The sequence below is a fragment of the Vicia villosa genome, linkage group LG5 (assembly GCF_029867415.1).
Source record: "Vicia villosa cultivar HV-30 ecotype Madison, WI linkage group LG5, Vvil1.0, whole genome shotgun sequence".
NCBI classification, from domain to species: Eukaryota; Viridiplantae; Streptophyta; class Magnoliopsida; order Fabales; family Fabaceae; genus Vicia; species Vicia villosa.
Genome location: NC_081184.1, coordinates 130,729,114 through 130,755,876, shown reverse-complemented (window position 1 = coordinate 130,755,876; position 26,763 = coordinate 130,729,114). Strand labels below are relative to the sequence as shown.

The 26,763-nt window shown below is 32.4% G+C and overlaps 1 protein-coding gene across 1 annotated transcript; it reads left to right on the top strand.

The window, feature by feature from the left end:
- Window positions 1-13,281: 13,281 nt before the first annotated feature.
- LOC131605455 (putative lipid-binding protein AIR1B) lies at window positions 13,282-13,797 on the top strand. Its single transcript, XM_058877806.1, has one exon. The coding sequence runs from the start codon at window positions 13,282-13,284 to the stop codon at window positions 13,795-13,797; it is 516 nt and encodes a 171-aa protein (XP_058733789.1).
- The last annotated feature ends 12,966 nt before the right edge of the window (window positions 13,798-26,763 follow it).

The window sequence follows — 26,763 nt, the reverse complement described above, 5'->3', positions numbered from 1 at the left end:
GTGCCACAACCATATAAATAATGGAAAAAGTATTACTATTGAACCAATGCTTCTGTTCATGAGGCATCAACCATATAATTCAACGGTTCATAATGAACAAATTTCAATTCCTTCCAGAATTATTTTACCAAAAGCTTATCGTGACTTAACTTATATATACTATATCTTTAATTATATCTAATTTAAATACTTCTTAGTATAATACGTATCGCATTCATGCATTGTACAGTATCGTGCTGTCATGTATCATTATATTATGAACATAAATCTTTAAATTATGATTTTTACAATATACTAATTTTTATGAAAAATTATAAGACGTACCCGGATTCATGATATAGACTCTTCTTGTGTTTAGAATGTGTTTACGATACAATAATCTATCATTTGATGCTTGAAACAGAAGCCTTGTTTGCCACAATACAAAATACTTATTCTTAGAAAAATTAATTTAAGTCAAATAGAATCGAGGCTAGAATCGTGAACGAAATCACTTTCCTTATAAGTATTTCAAGCACTCTCAATATGTCTTAGAGTTGGAACGCAGGAATACCCAGGATAATTCAGCCTTTTGTCGAGTTTGCGTAAGACCGACGAAAAACTCGAATGCAAGGAAGAGTGTCTGAAAGAGGATTTATGATTTTTGTGCGTTTTATTTTGAATTCATAAATGTGTATTTATAGGCCATGCATGTGTTGTTTCATAAGTTTGCAACTCTTGATGAAACAACACCTTTTCACCATATATTGCAATGGTTCATCTATAATGACACAAGGCACCCCTTCAAGAAATGTTGTAAATTTGAATTCAAAAAACAAATTTATGCAACAACCAAAAATCTATTCCCATTTTTTGTCACATTAGAACACACTATGGTAATTATTATTTTATAATTTCCAACACTAATAGCGATGTATCTAGCGATAATGATGCTACTCTAGTCTCTTATTACCCAAGACTGGTATGAAGTGCTTCAAAGCCACTAATGGCACTAGCAAATGCAAGTTTTGATCAATTTTATGATGAAGTAGTGAATGTCGTTTCCTTATTTACTAATGAAATGAGAATAAAGGAGTTTTAGGATGACTTGAAGATATCTTGTATGGGGAAATGGGGAATGCCTTATGTTGAAGCCCTATGTAGAGGGCGAGAAGGCTTGCAAGAGGCAATCCCAAGGTTTATAAATTATTTATGGAAGTTTAGAAATCACAACTACTATGAGTTATTTTTTCTCATTCTTTAGGACGAATGTGGTTGACAAAGGAAACCCGATTTCCATAAGTGCCCTTCCAATTAGAGGGTTATTCTCCATGTACTCTTCAAAATATAAGAATTGGAAAAACATTTTTTTATAGATATGAGGGAGTTTCGACTCTCCTGAGGTCAGTTTTGATGACGCTGGTATTCATATATTTCTCTTATATTGGACAAGTATAATGGGTTTTGATTATAATAAGTTCAACGAATTCGAGATGGACTGAGTTGATTATTAGAACAGTTTTATCCATTAAATCTTCATGAGTTATTGAATGTTAAAGGGGACCAAGTGAAGCTTGATGGGATCCTGTGAAAGTTTATTTTTTTTCACTTATTTTTCATTATTTCTTCTATGTATATTTGACCTCATTACTTCAATATTATTTTTTGTATGAAAATAAAAATTCTTATTTTTTTGCACTTATTTTTCATTATTTCTTCTATGTATATTTGACCTCATTACTTCAATTTTATTTTTTGTATGAAAATAAAAATTCTTATTTTTATTTTCTGAAAGGAAGTCATATTGGAAAAAGACAAAAGTGCAGAGGGGGACGAGGTCGACTCTATAACTCATAAGAGTGACTCTGCTAGGGTGATGAGTTGTCCTTCCAACAAAAATTAATCAAAAGGTGAATCTAACATCATGTGTTAGAACAAGAATTTTTTCTACTCTTCATCTCTAAGTTTTGATGATAACAATATATATATATATATATATATATATATATATATATATATATATATATATATATATATATATATATATATATATATATATATATATATATATATATATATATATATATATATATATATATATATGTAAACAATTTTGTTTTCAATGTTTTCTTGAGTGCGCAAATCAAAAATCCCTGTATGATTTAGGACTGTTGTCTAAAGAATTATCTGAAATGCTTTTGTTAGAAAGACTACTCTCTTTAATTTCTATAGTTAGATGGAATGCCGAAAGAATCAGAAAGAAGATCTCCATAACACTTCTCAACAAGCCGTTGCTTCAAAAGTCTCAAGCATCCCCAGAAGAAACAAAGTCTACCAAGATGTCACTGCTCCATATCAGAATCAATGTCTATATCAGAAACAAGTTGTCACGTCAAGATCAAATGTCAAAGATATATTCGTCTGAAGAGATGTTGCTCATTACTCTGAAGACATAGTCAAAGATTAGCTGATAAGGATTCAATCTAAAATACATTGTAGTTGATGACTCTTGTTCAGATATCTACACGTGATCCTCAGATATGTTGTTGCACTATTATCTAAAGACAATGTGCTAATATGAAAGGACTTAAACACTATAGCTTGTATTGCTCGTGTTTTCCCATTATCATATGATCTCTTCAGTTACAGATTTGATCTAGGAAGATCTGCGTCGTACTTCAGAAAGGCTGTTGTCATTATTTCTGAAAGACAAAGTTATGCTCCTATTAAGTTCTGATGTTTTTATGCTATCCCAACAAAGTAGTTTTTGAACTACTTATCAGATACATCATCAGAAGAACAAAGAAAAGAAAATGATCTCTTCCAAGCTTACTATTTCAGAATCAGAAGTACATCATTTGAAGATAAGATCAAGAAACCTTCTCATGAAGATTTAGTATAACGGTCTGCTCAACAAATCACAAATATCAAGACGTTCGTACTATTCAAAAGCTATCTCCCATGCCATCACATCAAAGCTGCAAGCTACAAGGTTAAGGAAGTAACATGTTCCTATATCCAATATCTACACTTATATCTGTTGGAAAGTAACCGTTGGTTTTGAAGAAAAGACTTTTTTATCCTCTCAATGTCTCTTTTTCTAAAGACTATAAATGAAGATCAAGACTGCAAGAAAAGAGCTGCTTGCTCACTGGGAAGTGAACAACCAAAGGCGATGGTTGCCACTGCAAGAAGCCAAAGCTAAGGATTGGTACTATATAAGCCGAAGATGCTGTAAGTGCAAATTCCAAAAGCTAAAAAGGATGTATGTCGCAAATTCTAAAGCTGCAATGCTATAACAATGCGAAGAAGTCGAAGCTCAATCATTGAAGAACAAGAAGCTGAATCAGACGGACAATAAAAAGAAGAGAAGATTACTATAAGATGTAATTCAATTTTTATCATAAACATATTTGTAGAATCTTATAAAAGCAAGGAGTTGTTGCTCATATCTTGCTCAACACTTTTGTGTTGCATGTACTTTAAACTTTTGTGTAATTTGCTTTTTGAAGAACTTTTATAAACACAACTGTTAATCAATTTTTATTGATTGTTCCTTGAGTGACTATTCTTAGTCTGTATACTCAAGAAGACGGTGACCGATGGTCATCATGGGAAATCTTCTTTAAGGGACCAGTTGGGTCAAAATTCTTAAAGGAGTCGTTGATCGTTATCTCTCTTAAGAGATCAAATGGGTCAGAATTCTTAAGGGATCACTAAATGGTTGATCAACGTATTTGGGAAAATATTCTTTAGGGGATCAGTTGGGTCAGAATTCTTAAAGACGTCATTGATCGTTATATCTCTTAGGGGACCAGTTGGTTCAGAATTCTAAGAGATAACTAACAGGGTTGATCAATGTTTTATTGTTAGTCACCGGCAGTTGACCCGTGCAATTGAAATCATTTATATGATTAGTGGATTAAGTCCTTTTCTAAGGCAAAATCACCTTGGCAGGTGGACAAGAATAACCTTTTCTAAGGGGAACCTAGATAAATTGAAAGTGTCATCTTTTTATTTCTTGCATGAGTTAATGTTTATCTAAGCAAATTTTTTTTAAGGACAAAGTTTTGAAAACCCAATTCAAACTCTCCTTTCTTATATTTTTTCTACCTTCAATATGAGCTAAGCCTATCAATAAATATTTTTTCTTCAAATAAAGTCTACGCCCCATTTGCAAGAAAGCACAAGGTTGACTTGGATAAAAGTTCCCCAGAATCATATTTCTAAAAATAAAAAATATCCAAAAAATATTTATTAAAACTTGAAACAAATAAAAGAAATATGAATTTTAATATCACATTCTCTAAAATAACATTTATATCCATAAAACAAATACTGAGAGTGTTGATTGGTGAAAAAAATGCAAATAACCAAGTTAAAAAAAATTACCCAAAAAACCATGTTTTGGGAAAAATTACCTGGGTAACCAGGTTTGGGGGGAGCCCTACACATAGGCGCCACCCGCCATGGCGCCAAGGAACAATTTGTAACATGTATGCGCCACCCCAGGTGGCGCCAAGGTTTAAGGGGAAATTAGGGTTTTACCTGAGTGCCGCCTATGTACAAATGTTGTACATAGGATCCATATGGGGTGGCTCCTATGTGTTAGGATATTTTTCATTTTCTCATCCATTTCTCACATTTTCTTCCATTTTTGCTGCCATGGCTGACTTGCCGATTTTTAAGAGAGATGGTCTTGTGTTTTTCTCTGCAGTGAAATCGCCGATTAAAATGAAATTTTGGAACATTCACTCCATGAATTTAACCGGGTTGTTGTCACGGAAAAAAGGATATTGATAGAAAACATTCATTAATTAATTAAAAGGTACATTGAAAGTCACTAACAGAAAATTAAAAAACTAAAACATCTAAGAAATTACAATGGTTAGAATAATGTCATTTGGTCCATGCATCATTTGAATGCAATCAATGTCGTATTCCACCTTATTCCAGAACTATTTCGTTTCTCCGGTCACAGCAACGACCCTTGTTTTAAGCCTCTTGATGCTTCTGATTTGTTCGCCGGATTCATATTCCCCCTCTAAAAAAGACATGAGAGTCCTCTTGAGTTGCTCGATGGAAGAGATATTCCAAAACATAACCGGCATGAGAGGTTTGATGGGAGAGAATATGACATGCCCGTTCCTTCTACGATACTCCGGTTCAGGTTCAAGACGCCATGTTGATCTCCGGGGCGGGGGATCTGTTGTTCGATGACATCCATCTGGCCTAATGCGAGGCAATGTTGTGTTTTTGTTTGGTGTTTGTGTTTCTATGTATAAATTTAACCCTAGAAACCCCTAATTTATAATAGTAGTGGGTAGAAATGGAGTACTGTTGCGTACTGTTTATAGGAACGCCTAACTTGTATGATAAATACAAGCACACTGATCAACGCCTGACATGACGGGACTAGACGAAAGCATGCATATTTGACTGTTCAAAATACAGACTGACAGTATGGGACATGAAGACAACTTCACTACAAGACAAATACATGAGTAGTTGATTTAATTAAAGATAGTACAAATACATAACTAGTTGATTTAATAAAAGATAGTAGAAAGACATGAAATACTAGTTGATTTAATAAAAGATAATAAAAATACAAATATAAATACATAAGTAGTACAAATACAACTACAAATACATACAATTAATTGTTAGTGGAGGTTGCTCCATGATTAGGACAAGTATTTTTATTGTGCCTGACTTGACGACATATTCCACACTTTCTTACCATTTTCTCATGATCATCCATTTTGGTTCTGATGCGTGTGCTGTTGGGTCGACCTCTTTTCTTTCGCTGCATGTTGTCATTATGCCAAACCACGTCCCCCTCATACGCAGGCCAATAATCCTCCCTTGCCATCACTTGAAATGCATTGTTGTACACTCCGAGCAAGGTCTCTGCCTTGTAAATGGGATATAATAGTGCTAAGGGATCTTGGTGCGCATACAAACATGCTGGTATGACATGAGAGCAAGGCATGCGAAATGCTTGAAACTTTCCACAGTCACACCACCTTTCCTCTGTAAGAACCCTAAAACAATATTATTTGAAATCTGCTTACTGTATACTCACATGCGGAAAAAGTTGATGAGATGCATGCATGTATCGTCACAGACGTGTACAGTTGATTTGAGGTATGCATGACATTGTTGCACAGTCGACTTGACCAGACACAGCCATACTAAGTTGCGCATACTGTACACTAATTATTTTCAGTCATACTGAGTTACGTATTCAAATAGCAAACCCTAGGAGAGAAAAAACAAACAAAAAATATCACCAAGAAGGCGCCACCTGGGGTGGCGCATTAGTGCATTTGTGCCCTAATTTTCACAGGAAGGCGCCACCTGGGGTGGCGCATATTTGCATTTGTGCCCTAATTTTTAGACGAAGGCGCCACCTGGGGTGGCGCATATGTATAAAAAGTGGTCCCCACGTGAAAACCCTAATTGGCCTATTCTTATGCATGTGACCTACCTGCAACATGCAATCTACCATACATGCATGTGACCTATACCTACACCATGCAGACTATCCTGACATGCATACATCCCTATTTTATAACTTTATGCATGCGCCTAGTCTATTATGCAAACTACACTTAGCCCTGCACAAAACACTGTATGCATGCACGCCTAGTCTATTGCATGTGACCCCTATTTTATAACTTTATACATCTGAATGCATGTGAACCCTATTTTCTTACTTTAATATATGTATCACATGCATTCTCGCCACTTGGTTGTCATGCAATAGACATGAGCATCAACCATCCTCTCTATAAATACTCTGATAGAAAACTCATTTTTCATCAACATTTCATCTATCATCTTCACAAACACTTATACTTTTCAATTTCGCATCAAGTTTCAGAGTTCTTAAAAATGGCTCAACTTCTAACCTTGGGTGAAAAGCATAGAGGAACTAGGGCGAACCTGGAGAAATTTGTAAGTTCATACTTATTTTCTTCTAAACATCTATACTTATTGTAGATGTTTTCATGTTGGCTGCATTTATGATAAAACATACCTGAGTGTTTAATACCTTGACTGATGTCATGACATGATTTATATTGTGTAATGCAGGTTGCATTTGTGTTAGCTAATACATGTTTTGTTAGTGAATGTCATGACCGATGTCATGAAATCCTTGTCTGACAGCAGAGGCTGTTATATTTTATTATTGTGTTTCCTGATTTCTCTCAATCTACAATTTAGGAAACCTTTTACTGTGTGCTGAATATTTCGTCTAGAAGATTTCGCTGACAACACATTTTGTAACAACCAGATGGCGTGTAAATTAGGTTAACTTGGTTAACCCTAATTTGATTCATGAAAATCCCAAGGCCCAAGAGCTGCATATAAGAAGACTACAATTCTAATTTGAAACGCAGAGAGAATATTTTTAATTGTGAAGAACCGTAGTTCTGTAGCCGTCTCTTGTACTCCAATCAATTGTCTTTTGATGATTATATTGGAATAGGTTGTGTGTGTTAATTGTCACTCTAAGCTTTTAAGCACGAGTGTGTGTCTCTTGATTGAATCTTTTAATCAGATCAATGTGTGTTTTTGAAGTGTGTCTTCTCTCTGAATTTGTTTAATGTTTGTTTGTAATCACTGCTGTGATTAAGGGGGAGTGAGTGGAGATACTCAGGTCTAGGAATAGATTGGAATTTCATTGGGTAAGTTTTAAGTGAGGAGTTGTAAACGGGAGAGTTTAACTCCGAATTAATTCAGCTTATATTGGATTCCCTCCCTGACTTGGTAGCCCCTAGAGTAGGTTGTTTGAACCGAACTGGGTAAACGATTTTGTGTGTTCTTTATTGTTTTTATGTGTTTCTGTTTTAACATATTGTGTTGTTTAATTGTGGATGTCATAACATCCGGTACAACATCAAGCATGAGTTACTAGAATTCTCACTTATATGATCTCCATATTAATCTATTTATATGTGCTTTTTAGGATGTCCAGCGATTCCGTTGTCGTTCTCACACCTATGTTGAACCTGACGAGAGGATTATTCCGTATCTACAAGCATGTGGCTTCGGACATGTCATCAAAATTGACAACAACACCATCGACCGAAAATTCATACTTGCGTTACAAGAGTGATGGAGGCCTGAAGCCCACACGCTTGATCTTCCAATAGGTGAGTGTACAATAACTCTGGAGGATGTCTATATGTTGCTTGGTTTGCCCATTGATGGGAAGATTGTTAATGGAAGTGTTCAACATGCAAATGAACTATGTGAGAAGTTGTTGGGAAAGGACCTGATTGTGATGGATCAAGGTTCAAGAGGCCAGGGTATCATTCTAGCTTCCCTTAGAGATTATTATGACGAACTTAATTTGGACGACAACTCAACCGAGGAGCAAATTTTCCTTAAAACTAAGGTTTATATCATGTTATTATTTGGTAACCTCTTATTTCCAGAGTCGATAGGTAACACTGTAAACTTTTTTTATTTAAGTCTATTTGATAGCATCAGCAAAATTAGAAAGTATAGTTGGGGGTCTGCTGTTTTGGTCATGTTATATTAATCTCTCTGTAAGAATGCATACGACGACAAATGCACATTCTATGGATGCACGTTCCTTCTACAAGTATGGGGTTGGTGGAGAATGCCAACACTATCCCCTGCATGGAGGGACAACTACACGTTCCCTTATGCAACAAGGTAAGTCTTTTTCAATTTGCTAACTCTCTTTTAGAAAAAAATATGAAATAACATGTTTGCTTTTTTTGTTTTGTTTTAGGTTTTGTGGTCCTCGGTTAAATTACAACATGAATTCGAGGGGGAATATTATATTGTATCGGCAACTATTGGATCACCTTCGAGCTCATGATGTATTACCACTAAACGTTTTTATGATGCGTATATATGTATTATAACTAGCTCAATTGGTAGCAGGAATTGCTATGAATACGTACTTAAACCCTAGGTACGTGGTTCGATTCTTGCGGGAGGAAAAAACAATATTTCCTAGGCAGCCGATAAGCGGACTAGGGGAAGTATTGATTAAGCTGGTGACATGCTTGGTAGGCCAGAAGCCCCGCGGGATTAGCGGAAATCCAGGGTGTTACAGAGACCATACTTGGGGCTCCAACATGAGCCCAATGCCCGTGACCAAAAGTTTGGACTGCGGTGACACCTATCATAAGGTTCGATATTGTGGAGATGCACTATGCTGACCATGTGAGACTCCAATTTGGCATGCATCAACCGACCCCGAATCCCCCCACTGATTTGGGTTGTTGGCATCTGAAAAGAGTGAATCACCAAGATTGAAAACCATTCGCACCTGAATGTTGTGAGATGTGAAAGCAGTGTCGCCGCTATCTGCTCCAATTCCCCGTTGCCCAACTCCTGACGTATCCAATTGAAAAATACGTGAATTGGTATAGATCAGTCACAAACCCTGAAATGTATGTGTCTGACCCTTACTACTTACACGAACCCCGCCAAAAATAATAAAACCAACAACCACCCCAACAACGCCAACAGAGTCGACAACGCCGACAACGCCAACAACGCCAACATTGTCAACCAAGCCAACCAAGCCAACATAGCTTTCACCAAACACAGTACCAACACCATCAAACCTCCGAACACCCTTACCGTGAAGAGTATCAAACGCCCTAACAAAATCAACTCATCCAACAACAGTCCTGGGGCTTCACCCAACAACACCACGACGCGGGCCCCTCCATTAGGAAACCCATCCAACATCACTCATGGGGCTTCACCTAACAGCACTACGACGCGGGCCCCTCCACTAGGCAACCCAGCCCCGACATGAGCCCAGATGATGAATACGACCCAAACGAGCCAATGATCACGCAATCATCACTTTACCATAGCTCCTAACAATCACAACAACAATATGGCTACACCCCACCCCCAACAAACAATGCCTTTTTTCCAAGCCAATTCAAGCGCTGGATTTTACCAACCATACGTGGCGACCCCACCACCACGACAAAACTTTGAGGGCACGGGGACCCGACTCTTTGACAGTAAGATTGAAGACTACATGCCCATCGAGCGCATGGAGGGGCTAATCCGAGACCCACCTACCCAAACACAAAGATAACATCCAAGGACTAAGGGGTCATCGACCACCTTCCCAACGAATTCGAACAGCGCCTTCTTGCGGAACTGACAGTCATAAGGGTCAAGATTAGAATAATTTTAATATTTTTTAAAAATATATTCCCGTATCTGTAATGTTTTTCCCGTATTTCCAGTTGTAATGCATCGTCTTATATCATTAATATATATTCCCGCAATTCTAATTATTTATTTAGTAGGTTTTTTTAAAAAAATATTTAAAAAAAAACAAAACAAAAATATTCTTGCAACATTGGCGCCACCTGAGGTGGCTTATAAAAACCACCATGAACTAAGGCGCCACCTTAGGTGGCGCATATGACCATCAAATTGTACTATGGCGCCATGGGAGGTGGCTCCTATGTGTAGGGCACTTCCCAAACCTGTTTACCTAGGTAATTTTTCTCCAAACCTGATTTTTTGGATAATTATTTTTTTAAACATGGTTATTTGCATTTTTATTGTTGATTGCTCTCTTAAGAGAAGTCACCTACACTTATAATTTTTTTCTATATGAAATGTGTTTTTTTAATAATTAGTTTTTTTTTAAATGAAGGTGGCTTCTAAAGCACTTAATTGAGTTCCACATGCAGAATCCAAAGAAATTGTACCATTGTCAAAGGTCTAAATCTGTTATAAATAAAAATGTTAAAATATATTTATTTTTGGAGAATCTTGTACCACCATTTTTTTTTAATATTACAGTTTTACTATATTACTTTTTGGACATGAAGATCACTATATTATTAGATGTCATCATACTCTCCAATTTCACTTCAGTCATGAGGATTTATTAATGTAAAGAGTATTGAAAGACTCCAGCAAAACAAAGTTTACAGAAATTATGAGAATCAGAGCATTATTTCTTCCGTTTCATTTGTTAATCTAGACCCTTGAGCAAAACTGTTACATTCGTTTAGCTATGAATCATTCAATAAGTTCAACTCCAAAACTTATGGTTTTATATAAAAAATTAAATATGGAAATACACTTAGAAAGTTATTTTAGAAATTAGGACAAAGGAACTAACCCTAAATCGTCATAATATATTGTATATAATGAAGGTAAGGTTCGGTAAGTAGTTTTGACATTATTATGCCAAAGGTATGAAGAAGAATGGAAATAAATATCCGGTTTCATCAATAGGAAAAATTACAAAGTTTAACTTTATGAATAACGTGGTTAAATATAAATAAATATATAAGAATAAGTAAGTAAATTGTAGAAACATGATATAAAAATTGAAATTAAATGGAAAACTATTTTTGTGTAGTTGTTTTATATTGATGATTAATTTACCTTTTTATTTTTACACGCTTTCGCGATCGGTAACCTCATGCTAGAGTTTCCATTTGTCTTTATTTTAATCTAACGACGTACTATTGACCTTTCGTAAAAAGTTCGGTATATATAAATTATATTATGTAAAAATTGGTGTGTAACATTCAACACTTTAACAATGCTTAACCAAACTCACAATTTCCCAAACTACATTACATATCAGGTGGCTTGCGCTGATAGTCAACGATTGTGTGTAAATATTGCATTTTTCTACTAGTCGTTAACAGAAAGTAAATTATGATTTAGAATAATATAGAACAAGTTTTATGATTTCAATGCTTCTATTTTTTTAGAATTGATATCTTTAAGACTTTGAAAATCGAACTAAAATAAATATCAAAAATAAAAATCATATGAGTGAACTTCAAATAAAATAAAGAGCATATTGAAATGTGTGTGATTTATATTATACAGAAGAAGTTGTTGGTTTATAACTGTTTATGAGTGCAAAAAAGAATTTTTTTACAAAATGTAACGAAATGTATACAATATGATGGAAGATTAGCAATAATAGGACACATACCTAATACAGAATTAACTTAGTAAAATAAAAATGTAAACCCACTGGCATATCATTTTTACAATAATTTGTTTTATGACATATATTTCCTTCTGTTTCGTTCTACATTTTACAGATGACTCTTTCATGGAACTTGCCTTTCACATTGTTTATGACACCTAGTAGATTGATTATTTTTTTCTTTGACAACTTATGTATGTTTTTATTCAATAGAATTGAGGATTGTGTCAACATTTTCTTTAAGTGATTGTTTTTCTTCTAAGGTGCAATTTATTAATTACGTTTATATGAAGATATAGGAAAAAGTATATTAATGAAATCAAATATATTTTATGTTAGCTATCATTTAGTTGATTTAAAATTTGCTAAAGAGAATGTTGCAAATTAAATGTTTCGGTCGAATAGTTTAAAATTATATCTTAATTATGGATTGAATTGATATAATGGAATATGTTAGGATATTTATTTTGCAATTCGTCATTTATTTTAGGTTCTTGTATTAACATTTGTTAAATTTGTCTACTTTCTTGAATCAATTTGTTGTATCCTTATCTTTCTATTACATTTTTATTAATAAAAGTCAAACTGTATTTTTTTTAAAGAATTAACTGCCACTTCTTATAAGTTAAATGTTTTTAACTATTGAGGTGATTCAAAAGTTACCGATGTAAAATGTCAACTTTTTTTTTATTCTTGTATGGTGTTTTACAATGATTCTTATTGTATTTATTTGCAAGAGCAACTAGTAAGAAAATATATCAATTCAATTCAAAGCAAGTTGAACTAAATTAATTTATTTTGTTTGTTTTTTATTCTTGTTCTTCAAAAATGAATTATTTTTTGTATAGTTTGAGTCCCTTAAAATGACAACATACTACGCTTGTAGCCAAGAAAGACATAACTTCAATTCGCTCAAAGTCAAATATTTCTTTCATTGTTAGGCAAGATGAATTAAAGGATAGTTAGTTAGAAATTAATTCTCTTAATAATATAAATTATAATATCTTATCTAACAAAAAAAGTTGTACCTACAACAAAATCTTTGCCTATAAATATTGGACCTTTCTTCTCCAAATTATTCATCAACTAAATACATTTCTCATTTAAAATTGCAATCAACAGTTTCTCTCGTAACTGCACAATGAAATCAAACAATACTATTGCGTCCATCATAATTCCCTGCATTAATCTTATTTTTGCTTCAACCCTTGTCTCTTCCACTCCAAATCCTAAGACACCACCAACTCATCCCAAAACACCACCTCCTCCATCAAAACTCCCACCAAGTCAAATGACACCACCACCCCCATCTCATGACACCACCACCTATGGTACCTCCTTCCGTGCAACCTTCTACACCCCCACCAACTATGACGATCGCACCACCTTGTCCTACTACACCACCACCTACAAAAAATTCATCCGCACCCCCTTCAAATCCTATGACAACACCTCCCATAGTCTCTCCTTCCACACCACCGCCAAGTCCTACGGCAACACCCCCTATGATCTCTCCTTCCACACCATCACCAAGATATTTGACACCCCCGCCTAAGATAACTCCTACGACGTCACCTACTTGTCAAATAGGAAGATTGAGTGTTTGTGCCAATGTGTTGAATGTTGTGAACGTAGGGATTGGACAAGATACTAAGCCTTGTTGCAACCTCATCAATGGTCTTATTGATCTCGAAGCCTCTATATGTCTATGCGCTGCACTTAAGGCTAATATCTTGGGAATCATCATTATTGATCTTAACATTCCCTTGCAATTAATCTTGAACCGATGTGGGCGTCAAATGCCTACAAATTTCAAATGCAGCCGTTAAGACCAATAAAATGCATGATCGATATGATGGCTTATGCACGCCATCACCAATGGACTATTCCTATTATATTATATTATATTAACGAAATAAGTTCTACTAAATAAAAACTGTTCATTATATTAATACTAAAATATATATTTGTATTATTGTGTTTAATTATTATATCGATGGAAGACGCTGTCTTTGTCGATAGTTGTTGGATGTCAAAGATGATGAAGAAGTAGATTTTTCATTGACATATAGTTTATGCATTTCAATGACTTCATTATCTATTAATAATATTATGATATTTCTAAAGTGTTTATTTTGTATGATCTTTATGAGATATTTTTATTACCTTAAAGCCATTCTTGAGTTATATTTTTCTTATTCCTATTAAACACTAGTGTTATTACTCCATGAAAGGAATTAGAATAATGTATATACTCCCAACTGACATAAGTTTAGTTAAAGCGTTTTGACAACTTTTTTAAAGAGCTTATAATATTTTTAATAAGTTTTTTAAAATTCAATAATTGAAACATCCTATATTCACATGCATTATTTCTTCCGTTTCATTTGTTAATCTAGACCCTTGAGCAAAACTGTTACATTCGTTTAGCTATGCATCATTCAATAAATTCAACTCCAAAACTAATGGTTTTATATGAAAAACTAGTCATCTACCCGTGCGATGCATGGTTAATTTTATCGAATTATTATTAATAATATCTATATGTTTAAAAATATTATTTAAGCATTTCATATTGAATATTTTTGTTATAAAAATATTAATAATTTAACAGTTAGTATTTTATGAAAAAATAAAAATATTTTAAATACTTTTTAATATGATTTAGAAAAAAATAAAAAATATTTTAAATATAAAAAAAAATTAACATAAAAATTTATTTTTGAAAACCTCTATTTATTAGATTATGATTAAACTAAGATTAATTTGTCTTTAAAAAATTGAGACGATTCTAAGTCGTGTTATAGTATAATAGACAATAGATAAAATGGAAAGCATTTAATTGAAAAAAGTATAAAAGTAGCAAAAACTAAAACTATATAACATTAGATGATAAGAAAATAAGATTTGTAAAAACAATAAATAATATAATTTTTGCATGCATTTTGTTAACCTCTAAATTATTATATAAACTAAATATTTTTTATGAAAAAAAGAGATAAAATCCATAAATTTAGAAAATGAGATACTTCTATTCATGATCTCATCTTTTATTTTAATAATGCTTTTTGTGATGCTTCACCACTACCTAAAATGTGAATAAAAAAGATAAAAATAATATAAGAGAAAGAACAATATAATAGAGATTATATGGCCAATTTCTTCAACAATATTTTTATCCCAATAATATTTTATGCTTAAATAACAGTAGAATAGAGAAGAGTGCAGACCTATTGTAATTTGCTTCATTTGATTTAATATATATAATAAAACAAAATCTAGCCTAAACATAAAATTGGCCACATAAATACCAAACATATTTTGTGAATATTTATCGTAAAAGTTAATAAAAACATTTTTAAGTGTTAAAAAACATGTCTCACATGTTGAAAGAGTCAACCTTGCTGGCATCTTGTGATTCTCTTTTGTAATTGTATCATATACTTTTTTATTACAATCTTTTTGAATCACCGCTAACTTAAAGTTGGTGATAGTTATTACTTGAAAGATGATCTCAAAACAGAAATAATGCTTAACACTCTAATATAAATACTTCAGACAAAAAAATCTTTAAATTACCTCATTTTCTCGTTTAATTATTCTTTTAAAGTAACTCCATGTTAGAGTTAAAAGATGATGACCTTAATACACCTAAAAACAACAAAAATGCAACATACAATCATTAGCAAATACATAAAAGCAAATTGAAAAAAAAAACTTCAAATTACCTCATTTTTACGTTTAATTACTCTTTCAAGGTCACTCGATGGTGAAGCTAATAGATGATGACCCTGATACATAAAAACAACAATAATACAACAAACAATTATCAGTAAGTACGAAAGCATATTGGAAAAGGAAGTGAAACAATGAAAAAAGTGAATGAAAGGAAGTGAAATAATTAATTGTAATAGTCGTGAGAGTAACTTGAAAAGTGAAGATTAATTTTTTATTTATAAGATTACTTACATATTTATTAATAATAAGTAAAAATATTGATAAATGGGATAATGGGAAGTGAATAAATGAGTTAGTGGGATTGTGAAGAAGTTGATGTATTTATTTGATTAGTTAATTTGAAATATGTGTCATAAAGTGAGTATATGAGTTAGTGGGGTTATTTATTTAGTATGATTATTTATTTGAGAGGTGAGCGGTGGGTTGGTTTTTTTTTTTTAGTTAGTGAATTATATTAATATATGATATAATTAATTAATTAAGAATTAAGAATAATAATATTTAATAGATTTATTAGTGAATTAATTAAAAGAGAGTTTTGGCGGGAAGTTTTGATGGAAGAAGTTGTAGGATTATAATTTAGTATGATTAAATATGGAAATACACTTTGAAAGTTATTTTAGAAATTAGGACAAAGGAACTAACCCTAAATCGTCATAATATACTATTATATAATGAAGGTAAGGTTCGGTAAGTTGTTTTGACATTATTATGCTAAAGACATGAAGAAGAATGGAAATAAATATCCGGTTTCATCAATAGGAAAAATTACAAAGTTTAACTTGATGAATAACGTGGTTAAATATAAATAAATATATAAGAATAAGTAAGTAAATTGTAGAAACATGATAAAAATTGAAATTAAATGGAAAATTATTTTTGTGTAGTTGTTTTATGTTGATGATTAATTTACCTTTTTATTTTTACACGCTTTCGCGGCCGGTAACCTCATGCTAGAGTTTCCATTTGCCTTTATTTTAATCTAACGACGTACTCTTGACCTTTCGTAAAAAGTTCGGTATATAGAAATTATATTATGTAAAAATTGGTGTGTAACATTCAACACTTTAACAATGCTTAACCAAACTCACAATTTCCCAAACTACATTACATATCAGGTGGCTTGCGCTGATAGTCAACGATTGTGTGTAAATATTGCATTTTTCTACTAGTCGTTAACAGAAAGTAAATTATGATTTAGAATAATATAGAACAAGTTTTACGATTTCAATGCTTCTATTTTTTTAGAATTGATATCTTTAAGACTTTGAAAATCGAACTAAAATAAATATCAAAAATAAAAATCATATGAGTGAACTTCAAATAAAATAAAGAGCATATTGAAATGTGTGTGATTTATATTATACAGAAGAAGTTGTTGGTTTATAACTGTTTATGAGTGCAAAAAAGAATTTTTTTTTTACAAAATGTAACGAAATGTATACAATATGATGGAAGATTAGCAATAATAGGACACATACCTAATAAAGAATTAATTTAGTAAAATAAAAATGGAAACGCACTGGCATATCATTTTTACAATAATTTATTTTATGACATATATTTCCTTCTGTTTTGTTCTACATTTTACAGATGACTCTTTCATGGACCTTGCCTTTCACATTGTTTATGACACCTAGTAGATTGATTGTTTTTTTCTTTGACAACTTATGTATGTTTTTATTCAATAGAATTGAGGATTGTGTCAACATTTTCTTTAAGTGATTGTTTTTCTTCTAAGGTGCAATTTCTTTATTACGTTTGTTTATATGAAGATATAGGAAAAATTATATTAATGAAATCAAATATATTTTATGTTAGCTATCATTTAGTTGATTTAAATTTTGCTAAAGTGAATTATATAAAAAGAGAATGTTGCAAATTAAATGTTTCGGTCGAATAGTTTAAAATTATATCTTAATTATGGATTGAATTGATATAATGGAATATGTTAGGATATTTATTTTGCAATTCGTTATTTATTTTAGGTTCTTGTATTAACATTTGTTAAATTTGACTACTTTCTTGTATTAATTTGTTGTATCCTTATCTTTCTATTACATATTTATTAATAAAAGTCAAACTATAGTTTTTTAAAGAATTAACTGCCACTTCTTATAAGTTAAATGTTTTTAACTATTGAGGTGATTCAAAAGTTTCCGATGTAAAATGTCAACTTTTTTTTATTCTTGCATGGCGTTTTACAAAGATTCTTATTGTATTTATTTGCAAGAGCAACTAGTAAGAAAATATATCAATTCAATTCAAAGCAAGTTGAACTAAATTAATTTATTTTGTTTGTTTTTTATTCTTCTTCTTCAAAAATGAACTATTTATTGTATCGTTTGAGTCCCTTAAAATTACATCATACTATGCTTGTAGCCGTGAAAGACATAACTTCAATTCGCTCAAAGTCAAATATTTCTTTCATAGTTAGGCAAGATGAATTAAAGGATAGTTAGTTAGAAATTAATTCTCTAAATAATACAAATTATAGTATCTTATCTAACAAAAAAATTTGTACCTACAACAAAATCTTTTCTTATAAATATTGGACCTTACTTCTCCAAATTATTCATCAACTAAATACATTTCTCATTTAAAATTGCAATCAACAGTTTCTCTCATAACTGCACAATGAAATCAAACAATACTATTGCGTCCATTATAATTCTCTGCATTAATCTTATTTTTGCTTCAACCCTTGTCTCTTCCACTCCAAATCCTAAGACACCACCAACTCATCCCAAAACACCACCTCCTCCATCAAAACTCCCACCAAGTCAAATGACACCACCACCCCATCTCATGACACCACCACCCCATCTCATGACACCACCACCTATGGTACCTCCTGTAACAGCCCGAATTTTATTATTTGGCTAATTAAATTAAATAAAGATTTATTTACTTAATTTGGACGAAGTTTGATAATTAATTGGATCGTCGGTGTTGTTGAGAAACGTGTTCGGATTATTAAGTGAAGTTGGAATTTAATTGGTTAATCGAAGAATTAATAACGTGGAATATGTAGAGAAATAATATTAGAAATAATATTAGAAATAATATTAGAAATAATATTATTATTGGAATTTTATTTAATTGAGATAAAGTCGGAGTTAATTGGATTAATCGGGAAATAATATTTAGGGTAATAATATTATTTGTTGGAGCATAATTATTTATTTGACTACTCTATTTTATCAATTGGGCCTATTTGTTGGGGTTATAAGCAATTAGGAGGTGTTATTCATTTGAAGCCCAATATAATAAATAAAGATAGTAAGAGAGGAAATAAGGGGGAGAAGCATCATTTTTCATTTTCTGGTTTAAAGAATAGAAGTGGAGGAGAGGAACAAGAAGAGGAGCTAGGGTTTTGGAGGAGAAATCAAGAGGTAAAGGGGAGAATCCCTAATCATTGTGGGTTAGTATAATGGGACAATTGGTAGATTAACATATTTATATTTGTTCATAGTTGAATCTTATAAAAAAAAATGTGTTTTAATTTCTGTTTAGTATATTGAAATCTGTAGAAAAATTGGGAGTTTAAACCAAAAATTAATACTGGAAACGAATACTCATGTGTTCATATACTTATGAAAATGAAATGGAAATGAAGTAAAGGTTAGAGACCGAATGACGTCACCACCAAGTGTTGATGACCGACGGCAGTTTTGCTATGCCGGGCTAGAAACGTGTCGCGTTCCATTTCGTTGCTTCTTTCATTCATTACTTGGCTACTGATGCTTTCTCTTGGCCAATTAGTAATGTGAGCCACAATACTGTTGTAGAATTACTTTTGGCCAATTGAAAAAAAAACGTGAAACCACATAAACCTTAGTCAAATAAAAGAAAAACTAACACCACTTGCTTTATGTAATACATTCCTTTACTGTAGTGGGCATTAAGTTATATGGTATTAACATGTTCATATACAGTGACATTGTAGGTTCACTTACACTGTAGCGCTTCATAAATAGAAATAGAAATTGAAAATGTAGTGTGTTCATATACTATAACATGTATCTCATGTTCCATATTGTTCCATGGTACTTACTGTAGTGCATTTTAAATGGAGAATAAACTAGCATATTCTTTCTTTCTATGCCTGTTTCCATTTTGATTAAAGGAGATTATATAAGGATGCTATATTGTAATGGAAATAAATATTATAAGATTCTAATAGTCCGTTTGATCGAAATAGTCAAATTAAGCGGTATAATTAGTTGTCCGGAATTTGATGAAAATTTACGCGATAGCTAAGTTTAATTAGTAGATTAACATGGTGGTGTTAATTTGTTGAAAATGTGATATTTACGGACCGACTGAAATAGTTTTAATTTGAATATCTTTTATATTAAATATTGGTTTAGAATAGAAAATGAATTAGAAACTTGGAACTAATGTAATATAATTATTAATTAGTTAACTTAATTAATAGTTGAACTAATTTCAATGAGTTCAATTGATTAGAATAAATTTGGAATTAGATCAATTATTCGATTGGTCGGTAAATTACGGTATTTTGAGGATTTGTCCGTAATTGTGTTTTGTCTTGAATATGTATGTTGAGAAATATATATTTCCATGCCAATGATGTTGTGCTAATATTGATTCTCTGTGAGTAGTTGGTTAATATTAATTCTAATGATTAATTGCTTGATGTTGAAAGTGTGTGTTCAGGTATAATTGGCAAAATGAGAATTAACATGAGATAGTGTGGTTACTAGTGTTAATTGGATTGTGTGAATCGTAATTGATTAATTGACCTCTTGTATGTGAATGATGTGTGTGTTGTGAATGTTGTGTACAATTGGTGGATAATTCATAGGGTTGAATTATTGTGATATGCGGAAATTTAAGATGGTAGAGATGATCTTAATTGCATATATTTGTGACATTGTACATACATTCATATCATAGTGTGCCTTGAAACATAGGTGGATTTGCTTTGAAACACAAGCGGGCTTAGATTCTAGAGTGAATCAGAAGCGGTAGACTATATGTTTACATTTTGGGTGGGCTTTGGTCTTGTCCGGATCGGAAGCGTGGCTTGGATTCTAGATATTGAATCGGAAAGCGGTGAAACTTTGGGTTCACAATTCGGTACCACATGCATAGCGTCACATATCTTGCATTGAGTCACATTAAAATTATGCGATAATTGAGTATGTGAAGTTGATGTAGTTGTGATATGTGTATGAGTTTGATAATTGAAACGAGTGAAGTTTGAATATATATTTGATAAAATGTGTGCATGTGTGATAACTATGATTGTGTACTTAATTGAGAATATAATAGTAGAATTGAAATATTATACTATTCAAGCTTGTTGTATACTCGATAACATGTGAAATATGGGTTGATTACTATTATCTACATGGTTATACATAGTATGATTAATTATTTGAAGTATTGATTTAACCATTGTATTCCGTTATACTTTCTTCATAATGGTTTGTATTCTCACCCTTCTGTTTAATGTTGCCCTCGTTTGGCGACATGCAGGTTTGATGATTAGTAGCTTGCGTGTGACCTAGTCGGAGCTTCTTCTGAGTTTGCTTGGTAATTAAGCAGCGAGTCAATGCTCTGGTCATGTAACACTGGGTAGCTTAGACGTTGAACTCATGTTCTAATTGTTTATGTATTTTGTTATAACTTGTGAACCTGTTTAATTGGTTACTTGTTGTTGAGAGGCTTTGGGCCAAATATTATGATTATGGTTATTTTATGAGTTGTTTATGGAGATATGATCATGGTATGGGACATGTATCATTTATATGAAACACACGAGTATTACTTTCCGCTGTTAATGCATATTCTGGATGAATTATGATTATATGTCAGGTGTTATTTGAAATGACCAGGTGTATTGTATTTTGTGGATAAATGTTGTCGGTTTTTAAAAGCTTTTAGTTTTTGAAAACGTCGATGTGACGCCCTTTTTAATTATATGCATGCTTATTCTCTGATTATATGCTTATTATTTATGGGGTAAAAAGGGGTGTTACACCTCCTTCCGTGCAACCTTCTACACTCCCACCAACTATGACGATCGCACCACCTTGTCCTACTACACCACCACCTACAAAAAATCCATCCGCACCCCCTTCAAATCCTATGACAACACCTCCCATAGTCTCTCCTTCCACACCACCGCCAAGTCCTACGGCAACACCCCCTATGATCTCTCCTTCCACACCACCACCAAGATATTTGACACCCCCGCCTAAGATAACTCCTACGACGTCACCTACTTGCCAAATAGGAAGATTGAGTGTTTGTGCCAATGTGTTGAATGTTGTGAATGTAGGTATTGGACAAGATACTAAGCCTTGTTGCAACCTCATCAATGGTCTTATTGACCTCGAAGCCTCTATATGTCTATGCGCTGCACTTAAGGCTAATATCTTGGGAATCATCATTATTGTGTAAGTAACAGATATGCCTAAGAAGGGGGGGGGGGGGGTGAATTAGGTTTTCAAAAATTAATCGGTTTTATGAGAATGTCTTTACAAATTTTTGGTTAAGTGTTTGAAGGCTTTTGATGGTTTTATCTTTTTCTTAGTAATGGTAATGAAAGCGGTAAAAGCGGAAAGATAAAGAACACAACGATATATACTGGTTCCCCTCACAATCCGAGAGTACTCCAGTCCTTTCAAACACGAAAGAGATTTCACTATAGTTAGAATGATTGTACAAACCTATGCCTACTATCTAACCTATAGGGTGATCAAAGGTTCTTAAAACCTTTAAGATCAATCAACACTAATGTGGATGAAGAATAATCCTCTTCAAACACACCACTTACTTCCAACAATCCTGGATAGTAAGGAAACAATATTCTTTAAATTTTTACAAGAGTTTTTGTATGAAGTTTGTAGAGCAATATCAATCTTGGATTGATCTTCTTCTTCAAATAAACAATTCTCAAAATGAATATAAGTGTTCACAATGTATGCATGAAACTTTGAATGAATTTTCAATGAAAATGTGTATAGAAAGTTTCACTTGAAAAAGAGTATTTGATGAACACTTGGAAATATTGAAAGATGAAGAATATATGGTTTATGAATTGTTAATGAAGAAGGTGATTAATGATTATGAAAGATGTAGTATTTATAATGTGTTAAACACCTCTTTGAATGGTTATTTTTCCATGAAGCAATGCAATGATTAAGTGGTAAGAAAACAAATTCGTTTGAATGAAATCATGCAATGGAAAAACACACTGGTTCAGTAGGAACCGGTTCCTACCTGGGACAACCCGGTTCCTGCTGAACGTTACAGCAGAAAAATTTGAAATTTGAACTGAGGAACCGGTTCCCACCTAGGGACAACCCGGTTCCTAGTAGTAAAATACAGAGATGAAGAAACTGAGAATGCTGGGAACCGGTTCCCCCATAGGGACAACTCGGTTCCTAAAACCTTTATTTTGAATTTTACATATGAAAAAGGTTTTAAATGAATTCTTTAAAATATGAAACTTGTAGATGATTATGATATGCATGGAAATATATTTGTGAACAATTATATGTCAAAGTGAGTATTGTTTATACCTTTGACGTTTTAGCTCGATTCTTGAATCTTCACAATTTTCTTCAAGACTTTAAAATGATGTATTTTTGCTTAATACTTGAAATTCTTTTTGCACATCCTTTATGAAAGCTTGATGTCCATATTGTCTTCATCAAAACCAATTATGCTTGAGAAGCTTTGCAATTACATATTGATCTTAAAATTCCCTTGCAATTAATCTTGAACCGATGCGGGCGTCAAATGCCTAAAAATTTCAAATGCAACCGTTAAGACCAATAAAATGCATGATCGATATGATGGCTTATGCACGCCATCGCCAATGGATTATTCCTATTATATTAGATTATATTAACGAAATAAGTTCTACTAAATAAAAACCGTTCATTATATTAATACTAAAATATATATATTTGTATTATTGTGTTTAATTATTATATCGATGGAAGACGCTGCCTTTGTCGATAGTTGTTGGATGTCAAAGATGATGAAGAAGTAGTTTTTTTATTGACATATAGTTTATGCAATTCAATGACTTCATTATCTATTAATAATATTATGATATTTCTAAAGTGTTTATTTTGTATGATCTTTATGAGATATTTTTATTACCTTAAAGCCATTCTTGAGTTATATTTTTCTTATTCCTTATAAACACTAGTGTTATTACTCCATGAAAGGAATTAGAATAATGTATATACCCCCAACTGACATAAGTTTAGTTAAAGCGTTTTGACAACTTTTTTAAAGAGGTTATAATATTTTTAATAAGTTTTTTAAAATTCAATAATTGAAACATCCTATATTCGCATGCATTATTTCTTCCGTTTCATTTGTTAATCTAGACCCTTGAGCAAAACATTTACATTTGTTTAGCAATGCATCATTCAATAAGTTCAACTCCAAAAATTATGGTTTTATATGAAAAATTAAATATGGAAATACACTTAGAAAGTTATTTTAGAAATTAGGACGAAAGAACTAACCCTAAATCGTCATAATATACTGTTATATAATTAAGGTAAGGTTCGGTAAGTTGTTTTGACATTATGCTAAAGACATGAAGAAGAATGGAAATAAATATCTGGTTTCATCAATAGGAAAAATTACAAAGTTTAACTTGATGAATAACGTGGTTAAACATAAATAAATATATTAGAATAAGTAAGTAAATTGTAGAAACATGATATAAAAATTGAAATTAAATAGAAAATTATTTTTGTGTAGTTGTTTTATATTGATGATTAATTTAGCTTTTTATTTTTACACGCTTTCGCGACCGGTAACCTCATGCTAGAGTTTCCATTTGTCTTTATTTTAATCTAACGATGTACTCTTGACCTTTCGTAAATAGTTCGGTATATAGAAATTATATTATGTAAAAATTGGTGTGTAACATTCAACACTTTAACAATGCTTAACCAAACTCACAATTTCCCAAACTACATTACATATCAGGTGGCTTGCGCTGATAGTCAACGATTGTGTGTAAATATTGCATTTTCTACTAGTCGTTAACAGAAAGTAAATTATGATTTAGAATAATATAGAACAAGTTTTACGATTTCAATGCTTCTATTTTTTTAGAATTGATATCTTTAAGACTTTGAAAATCGAACTAAAATAAATATCAAAAATAAAAATCATATGAGTGAACTTCAAATAAAATAAAGAACATATTGAAATGTGTGTGATTTATATTATACAGAAGAAGTTGTTGGTTTATAACTGTTTATGAGTGCAAAAAAGATTTTTTTTTACAAAATGTAACGAAATGTATACAATATGATGGAAGATTAGCAATAATAGGACACATACCTAATAAAGAATTAATTTAGTAAAATAAAAATGGAAACGCATGAAGGATAGAAAAACACTTAGAAAGGGGGGGATTGAATAAGTGTGACTTTAAATCTTGGACGATAAAAATAAATTGCACAATTATTTTTATCCTGGTTCGCTGTTAACGAAGCTACTCCAGTCCACCCCCGCAGAGATGATTTACCTCAACTGAGGATTTAATCCACTAATCGCACGGATTACAATGGTTTTCCACTTAGTCCGCAACTAAGTCTTCCAGAGTCTTCTGATCACAACTTGATCACTCCAGGAACAACTGCTTAGTTCACTCCTAAGACTTTTCTAGAGTCTACTGATCAACACGATCACTCTAGGCTTAGTTCACTCCTAAGACTTCTCTAGAGTATTCTGATCAACTGATCACTCTAGTTACAAACTGCTCAGCCAACTGCCAAGACTTCCTAGAGTATACTGATCACACGATCACTCTAGTTCCTTACAACTTAATGTAATTAATTCAAGAGTTTACAAATGCTTCTTAAAAGCGATAATCACAACTGTGATATTTCTCTTACAGTTTAAGCTTAATCTCACTAAGATATTACAACAGCAATGTAGTGAGTTGATGAAGATTCTGAGCTTAGATTTGAACAGCGTTTCAGCAAGTTAATTTGAATTGTCTTTGTTCAGGATCGTTAACTTTGCTTCTCATCAGAACTTCATATTTATAGGCGTTGAGAAGATGACCGTTGAATGCATTTAATGCTTTGCGTGTTCCGTACAGCATTGCATTTAATGTTATACGCTTTTGTCAACTACCTCGAGCCTTGTTCACGCTGTGTCTACTGACGTTGCCTTTAGTAGCTTTAACGTTCCTTTTGTCAGTCAGCGTAGTCTGCCACGTGTACTTCCTTCTGATCTGATGTTTGTGAATATAACGTTTGAATATCATCAGAGTCAAACAGCTTGGTGCACAGCATCTTCTGATCTTCTGATCTTGAAGTGCTTCTGAGCGTGATACCATCTTCTGATCTTCAGTGCTTCTGATCTCATGTTCTTCTGATGCTTTCATAGACCCATGTTCTGATTCTGCTTCGACCATCTTCTGATGTCTTGCCAGACCATGTTCTGATGTTGCATGCTGAACCACTTGAGACACTGTTGAAAGTATTTATGGGTAAATATTTTCTGTAATATATCGTATCCACAGGGATTGGTTAATATCACTGCCGTTCTATAGTTGTTTATTTTGAGTTAAGAAATTTGGTTTGGTTTGTTTTATACTAATAATAATATCAAAAGCAAATAATAAAATAAAAGTAAGTAAAGGACTTTGTGTTAACAATTAAAGAAAGATGTTGAGTCTTTAGGGTTCATCAACCTAATCCTATACAATTATCAATTAATTCTCAATAGAACAATCCTTTGAATCATTATCTTCACTTATCCTCAAATAAGATTCCATGTCTGCAAATCAAATTAGATAACTTTTACCGGTATGAGATTCGATCTCTCCAAATCACAATAACGATAATAGTAATTAAGAACGATAATTATGAAAACCCAATTACAATTCCATCTCTGCAAATTGCAATTGAATCAATATAGTAACCTAGGGCAAAAGTTAAATCCTTTCTTTCGATCAAAGATTCAACAATGATGTAAATTAAAAGCAAGGTTTCTTATTGATAATAAATTCAAACAATTGTTCACAGGAATTA

Excerpts from the sequence above, each read along its gene's own strand:
- LOC131605455 (XM_058877806.1), top strand. The coding sequence starts at position 13,282 with ATGACACCACCACCTATGGTACCTCCTTCCGTGCAACCTTCTACACCC.